Source organism: Silurus meridionalis, chromosome 16, assembly GCF_014805685.1.
Source record: "Silurus meridionalis isolate SWU-2019-XX chromosome 16, ASM1480568v1, whole genome shotgun sequence".
Lineage (NCBI taxonomy): Eukaryota > Metazoa > Chordata > Actinopteri > Siluriformes > Siluridae > Silurus > Silurus meridionalis.
The window spans coordinates 2,868,856-2,877,047 of NC_060899.1; the positions used below are offsets into that span (position 1 = coordinate 2,868,856).

The window sequence follows — 8,192 nt, forward strand, 5'->3', positions numbered from 1 at the left end:
TCCCCTTTCGGCTGCCGTACTTGTAGCTCCGCCCACCAGCCTGTGTATTGAAACATGCTGCTTATGAATCAAGGTGATTTCAGTGTTTTTTTTTGCCGAAATATTCAAAGAAATTGGCTGTAAATGTATTATAAATAAAAATGTAGAAAATGACAAAGCTAAAACAGACAGTAAATAGTGGCCTACATTGCTAGTTCCTTTTTAAACCATTAGCATAACGGCTAATATATTCGTTTAGCCCGAGTATAGTCGATGCTAACTCTTTTTTTCTACTTGTTATTATAAAAGCACGATTATTTTTTGCGACTTTATGTTCAACATTACGATATAAAAGAGTTTATTTGCTTAAATCCGAATCATTTCGGTTTATAACGTGTAATGGAGAAGGTCAGAAGCAAAAGGACCAAAGGTTTGGATGATTATCGTGAAGTACGATATTACCGCGATATTATCGTTCGATATCGGTACACTGGACTGTATGGCTTTTTTTTTTTTTTTACACATCAAAATGAACAAATCTTTTAATGAGTGTTAGTTCATTGTGTTTCTCTGACTGGAAAGTTTTATTTTCAATAAGCAGATCCACCAACACGTCTACATACACCAATTTAGACTATAGTTCCATTAATGCAGTTATTGACAAATAAATAAACAGAATGAGTAACTTCACCTCTCAAATCTTCTGATCCATATCGTTGGTTTCCTTTTTCACGTGACTCCCGTATATATTAGTTAATTATTGTTGTTGTTTGTTTATTTATTATCATTATTATTTTAATCATTTTATATTTAATTTTGCTAGACAAAAATGCAACTCAATTTAACATAATGCAGAAGAATTCAATTTTTAATTTTTGTTTATTTGTTTTCTGCAGACTGAAAAAATGCAAATAAAATACAAGTTAAAACATTTTTATTCTTTGTGTGGCTCGTTAACAAATGCGCCCCCCAGTGGTTGCTTGATATAGTCTGTGCCTTCGACATTGTGCCGCTTCAAACGATGTGCATAATTATTATTATTTTTTATTTTAATATGACTACTGATCTGTGAGTAGTTTATTGTAACACACTAATCTGAACATGCTTTGGTAATCAGGGTCTTGATGGCAGGAATATCCTCTTTATCATTTTAGATTGAAACGTGAGTAGCAGCCAGAATGAAGCCGGCGATCTGGAGGGTTTTGAGCGAGGCTCTGGCTGTGTCCTCGGGGAATACAGTCGTCGAGGGGAAGCGCCTGCGCCGGTGTGCTGCACTGATCTTCCGAAACGTCTCGCTGAGCTGCCGGCTGTGTGACAAAACTCAGGAAGTTTCCAAGAAGAAGGAGATGTCTGAAAAGAAGCTGGTATGTGGAAAATGTCAGTTTAGATACTTCAGTTTAGAGGCTTTGAAAGAGTGCTCATGGTGATCTCAGGTGATCAGGCTGAATCAGAGGGTAGTGCTGTGACGGTTGAAATGATCCGTGAGTGAAGAGCTCAGTGTGTTTCAGATCCAGAGTCCAATGCCTTAACCACTGAGCTCCCAACACTTCAAGTACAATGTTTGAGACTCGGCCATCACTTCAGTCACTACTGTTTCGTATTGTTTTTAAGATTTTTAACCATGAGGATGGGTTTCCCTTTTGAGTCTGGTTCCTTTCAAGGTTTCTTCCTCATTCATCTAAAATGGGTACTGGTTAAAAAAAAAAAAACATAACTTTCCATGTAAAATGCTACTTTACTTTTTTTATTTTATTACAAAAATAGTTTACAAATAGTTTCAAAAAAACCGTTACCGTATTTTCCGGACTATAAGCCGCTACTTTTTTCCCACGCTTTGAACCCCGCGGCTTAATAAAGCGGCTAATTTATGGATTTTTCCAGTTTTTTCCCGGTTTCACAAAAACTGAGCCCCATAACATTAGACCAATTAACTTAAACTACAAGGTGTTTTCTGAAATAATATATACTAGAGGTGAACTGTTTTTTTTTTACCGATAGCTAGGTTAGATCATACTTGCCGATAAACAATTAATCGTGATAGTTTTTAAAATGGGTACTGGTTAAAAAAAAAAAAAAAAAACATAACTTTCCATGTAAAATGCTACTTTATTTTTTTTACTTTATTACAAAAATAGTTTACAAATAGTTTCAAAAAAACCGTTACCGTATTTTCCGGACTATAAGCCGCTACTTTTTTCCCACGCTTTGAACCCCGCGGCTTAATAAAGTGGCTAATTTATGGATTTTTCCAGTTTTTTTCCCCGGTTTCACAAAAAACTGAGCCCCATAACATTAGACCAATAAAATTGGCGAACGGGTTCAGGTGAACCAATGAAATTCTTTATATTAAATCAGATGCTGAATCGGGCCGCACCACATCATAAATATGGATGATGTTCCTCTGACGTTTGACCTGCCGCTCACTCGGACTGTCTACAGGAAATATGAATCATTCGTCACGCTGAAAACAACCGGGCATGAAAACACACTTCACCTGTGTTCTGAGCTGCACGGCATCGGGAGAAAAGATTCACCGATGGTGATTTTTAAACGCACGACGATGCCAAAAGATAAACTCCCGAGAGAAATAGTTGTGAAAGGAAGGAGGAAGACAGTGAACAATGACTTTCTTGGTAGGCTACTGTTTAGATACAAGTTGTGTAACAGTCACTGTCTTTCATTGAAGCCTGTGTAAAGTTCATTAGTTTCAGTGTAGACACCTGCGGCTTATAGACAGGTGCGGCGTATTTATGTTCAAAATAAATATCTTTGTAAAATTCAGTGGGTGTGGCTTATATTTGGGTGCGCTTAATAGTCCAGAAATTACGGTACATGTTTCAGTTTGAATGTGTAACTTCTACAAACAACATGCCAGTGATTCGCCTCTAGAGGCTGCCCTCGTACCTTATAATGACACCAGATCTTCTCAGATGCTCCAGCAACCCGGAAAAACTATCAGTATGGATTTTTACAGTGAGCTGATAGTTCCAGCAATCATCTGCTGAATCGGGCGATCTTTAATATGTGCCAAATTTAGTTTTTTAAGTTTGCATATGGGGCAAAAGATACATATGAATGATCGAAATGGGAAATGATTCCTTCAATATTTAATTCTGATGAAGAAAATGAAATGGTGTTAAATTCCGATACATACAGTAGCACGGACTGTATTTTTTTCCTGCTTTCACACTTGGCAGATATTTGTAGTGGTGCAGGTGCTGGCTGAGAAGGTGTGTGTTGTTTTTTTTTCCTGTAAGCATTTTTTTTTACCAGTCCGAACTTGTATCAGCTGTCTAACCATCTTAGCCTCCTGTCTACATTTATACCTTGTTATCCAAAGCGATCTCACTCATACAACTACGAGGTTAATTGCCTTGCTCAGGGGCCCAGGAGTGTCAGCTTGGCATGACCCGGGATTTAAACTCCGGATCCAAAGTCCAATGCCTTAACACCTAATCTCCCATAATCATATCTTATCAAATATTCACATCGAAATTTGAATAAATTGACCTTTATTATTATTTTTTTTTCCCCCCTCAATCATGATCAGACACGTTATTTCGTGGACCAGCGCAGGGTGAAGTTCCAGGCCGGGTCAGGAGGAGACGGAGTCTGCAGCTTCCACAGCGAACCTCGCAAAGAGTGGGGTGGTCCGGACGGGGGCAACGGGGGGAACGGCGCCGACATCATCATAAAAGGTAATGCTATTGAAGGCTGCATTCATTTTTTTATTAGGTACCATAAAACGATACAAAATTAAATGCCTCAGTGGTTAAGATGTTAAACTTCTGATCTGGAGGTTGTGAGTTCGAATCCCAGAACCACAAATCTCCCACTCCTGGCCCTCAACCCTTAACTGCTCAGATATATAAAAGCGCTAACTGCAAGTCACTGTAAGGATAATTGGGGCGTCTGCCAAAATTCCATAATTGTATAAAAACGTCACCTAATGCTCTCATTTCTATTTATAGCATTTTTTCAGAGTGAGTTCTGTAATCGCATGCAGGGTTGACCAGCAATTTATTGGAGCACTTGTTCAGACATTAATATCATACTGACTGTCCTCCCGAGGGCGTTCATGCTAACATGCTTTCTAACCGTTAGTACGAATGCGTTGTTTTGGGTCCCTGGTGGTCTAGTGGTTAGGATGCGGCGCTCTCACCACGGCGGCCCGGGTTTGATTCGGTCAGGAATCAACCCCAGCCATTAGGGTTGCACAAGCCTCAGTGCCGGTCCCAAGCCCGGATACATGGGGAGGGTTGCGTTAGGAAGGGAATCCAGCGTAAAAACGTAGCAAATCAAACATGCGCTGTGGCGCCCCCTAATGGGAGAAGCCGAAAGAAAGTTAGTACGAATGCGTTGTTTTAATGCATTCGGCCAGTAGATGTCGCTGATGAGACATGACGTGTGTGTGTGTGTGTGTGTGTGTGTGTGTGTGTGTGTGTGTGTGTGTGTGTGTGTGTGTGTGTGTGTAAAACCTAGAAACAATTTTCAGCAAATGTATTTATGTATTATGCATAATGTCATTGCTTTTTTTTATTTTATTTTTTTATTAACTCTGCAGTGAACAAGCAGATAAAGTCGCTGTCCCTGATATCAGCTTCCTATCGGGGGGAAAACGGTGAATCTGGGAGGAGTAAGAACTGCTACGGAAGCAACGCAGGCCCTAAATACGTAGCTGTAAGCTTGATTTATAACACACACACACACACACACACACACACACACACACACACACAAAGTCATCATCCCTCTTGCCAATGCACTCGACTCAGCTTTAATCACCGCTGATGGAATGAATCTCGTGCTAGCTGTTAAATCCGACGGTTTAAATGCCAGAAATGGTGTCATGTACATCAATGAAGGCTTCCATTTACAGCAGGTGACTAATCAGTCATCGCTTCTCCTACGAAAGGTCACAGCTCTATCACACGCCAGCCGAAAACCTTGCCCAGTCTCCCGCGCGGTAACCATAGCAACATCAATAAGGACCATTATTGAAAAAACGTTTTTTTTTTTTTTTTGATAACACAAATCTCGTTTTGACTCAAAACTCATCGCTTGTGTTGGTTGAATTGATGATCAGCGAAGTCATGCGTGTTTCTACGTGTGTTCAGGTGCCCGTGGGCACGGTGGTGAAGGAGGAGGGCAAAACGGTGGCCGATCTCGCAAGCCACGGGCAGGAATACGTGGCGGTGCACGGAGGAGCAGGAGGAAAAGGCAATCGCTTCTTTCTCTCCAACGAAAACAGAGCCCCGGTCACGGCTACAGCCGGAGAAGTAGGAGAAGAACGAGTGCTCCAGCTGGAACTGAGGACGATGGCACATGCTGGATTGGTGAGGGAGAAGGAGAGAGAGAGTGCAGTGTGACATTCATTTTGATGCAGTAGATGTTTTGACAGACTGCAAATCATCAATTTACTTAAGTGCCTTCTGACTTTTACACACACAAAACAGCTGAAATAAAACCAGACGTTCTTTTCCTGTTCGGTCTCCAGGAAGTTACAGCTCTACCACTTTTTTTTTTTCCATGTGTTGGGGAGATGATCAGTCAGTTCTGATCTTTCAGTTCTGTAATCACATGCACGATCAGTAATTTTTTTTTGAGCACTTGTTCAGATATTAATACACTGATGGTCATCCTGAGGGCCTTCACACGACAAGATTTGAACATATTTTTATTTACTAAAACAAATACAGAACAAGTTGAATATGCTGAGATTTCTATTGGAAGATTGACGAGGATGGACAGAATTAGAAACGAGTTTATTAGAGGGACAGTGCAGGTAGGACGTTTTGCAGACAGTGATTGAGAGGTTTTGGAGGAGGGACATGGGGTATATCGTTAGGAGAAGGAGGAAAAGAGGAAGACCAAGAATGAGGTTTATGGATGTGGTGAGAGAAGACATGCAGGTAGTTGGTTTGAAAGTGGCAGATGTAGAGGACAAGGGGGTTATTTAGACAGATGATGCGAAGTGGCGCCCCCTAATGGGAGAAGGCGAAAGAAGGAAAAACTGTCTCAAAACCTTTGCATACAGAAGACGCATGTAACCACTTGATTTTCCGTGTGTTTGTTTTTGCGGACGCTTTCAGGTCGGGTTTCCCAACGCAGGGAAGTCGTCATTGCTGAGATCGATCTCGAACGCTCGTCCCGCTGTAGCGGCGTATCCGTTCACCACGCTGAATCCGCACGTGGGCGTCGTCAAGTACAGAGACCATGAGCAACTGGCAGGTTTGTTTCAAGCAATTTCTCCTGCATGAAAGTCATTTGAGCGTTAATACAAAACGCGGTCATTTGGAATACCGACATTCCCGGGGCGATTCGATTGAGAGTTTTAATTGCGATATACAACATTTTCATTAGTAACTGAGATTTTGGACACATTTTAATTTGAAACGAATGTCGCACAAAGTTTATTTTTTTTCCTCGTTCGGACCCAGTGGCCGATATTCCCGGGATAATCCGCGGCGCTCACCTGAACCGCGGCCTCGGCTTGTCTTTCCTACGTCACATCGAGCGCTGCCGCTTCCTCCTCTTCGTGCTGGACATGTCGTCCCCGGAGCCGTGGGAGGATCTTCGGTGTCTGCGATTTGAACTGGATCAGTATGAAGAAGGACTCTCTGAGCGTCCACACGCCGTCGTGGCCAATAAAATGGACCTGAGCGGCACGAAGGAGAAACTGAAGGAGCTGAGGAGACGAGTGGAGCGGCGCATCATCCCTCTCTCGGCTCTGAGCGGAGAGAACACAGAGGAGCTGATCGTCCACCTGAGAGAGCTGTACGACGGCCAGACGGGACAGACACAGTTCAGCTGGTAGACGCCAGCGGAAAAACACATCGCAGGGTGATATTTTTTTTTTTTTTTTTTTTTTTTTTATTGATTTAGATGATGTGATTCTACACTGGAGGCTCTAAGTCTCAGATTTGTTGGCTGTATTTGAGTTATTGCTTAAAAAACAACAAAAAAAAAGAAACCCAAAAAGCAAGTGTCATTTTTGATCGCTTGGAGATTCAGTACCAAGAACAAATTCTGCAATTTTTTAAGAAATATTTTTTTCTTTTTCATTTCTCAACCACATGATGTTCTAACATATTCTTATAATCAGTAATAAAATGATAAAAATAGTGAGACTGATGGATTTTTTAAATTTTTTTTATTATTATTAATAATTGATTTAATTAGATACAGTTTTAGGTACAGTTACTACTTCTTTATTTATTTATTTATTTATTTATTTTTATTTGTTTTTCCTTTTCTTCTCCCAATCTCTCAGGTCACAAGTTCACAAGACAGAACACAGTCATGATTTACAACATCGCTGCATATTTTACTGCCAGTATTTCAATTTTTTTTTTCGTTTTCTGGCCCTGAAGTTAACCAGAGAAACGACTTTTCTCATCGTTATCTCGAGCTGCTTTTTTGTTTTGTTTTGTTTTGTTTTTTAGAAGTCAATGCAAATAAAAAAGGAGAGAAAGGGTCTTCACACCAAATTAGATTTTATTCAGGTTCGATTCACCGACGCATCCAAGAAAGTTCATTAACATGTATGTCTGCATAAAGAGAAAAGTTTTGGAAAACATGGATTTATAATTTTTTTATTATTATTATTATTATTTAAAGACATCATTTAGAATTATTGAAATTATCAGTGTTGATTTGTCTTTTTTTTAAGAATAATTCCCTCGTCCAAAGAGGTTGTAAGAGCAAATTTTGACGAGAAGTGAAGAGAAATGAAAGGAAAATACAGCAAATTTTTCATCCATCCATCCATCCATCCATCAATCAATCCATCCGTCCATCCACTCAGTGACGTAACATGTCTGTTCAGCTTAAGAATATCAATCGAAAGGAGCTTTTCTATAAACTTGAGGTGAAATGAACAAAGGATGGAAGGAATAAAAACATTTGTTAAAGTCTGCTGAAATAAGTAGAAGAGTTTCGTAGATCATTTTATATATGGTTTAAACAAGCAGCCATTTTATTTACAATCATTGAAAAAACATGTAAAACTGTTGAAGTACACAAATGTTAATAATAAATCGCGTTAATATAAAATGACAATCGTGCCGAACTGTGACACGTCTGTCAGATTTGCAAAACTTCAGCTTTCTATTAAATGTTGACTAAATTAGTAATCACTTGTTCAGACATTAATACACTGATGGTCATCCTGAGGGATGTCTTTCACACGACAAGATTGGAACATATTTTTA

The 8,192-nt window shown here is 39.9% G+C and overlaps 1 protein-coding gene across 1 annotated transcript; it reads left to right on the plus strand.

Annotated features, from left to right (window-relative positions):
• On the plus strand, positions 1-7,743 carry mtg2 (mitochondrial ribosome-associated GTPase 2). The gene is made up of 8 exons (XM_046868930.1): positions 1-73; positions 1,134-1,343; positions 3,530-3,677; positions 4,544-4,659; positions 5,097-5,315; positions 6,072-6,210; positions 6,420-6,822; positions 7,253-7,743. Exons 2-7 carry the CDS (start codon positions 1,158-1,160, stop codon positions 6,794-6,796), a joined length of 1,185 nt encoding a protein of 394 aa, XP_046724886.1. The 5' UTR covers positions 1-73; positions 1,134-1,157; the 3' UTR covers positions 6,797-6,822; positions 7,253-7,743.
• The last annotated feature ends 449 nt before the right edge of the window (positions 7,744-8,192 follow it).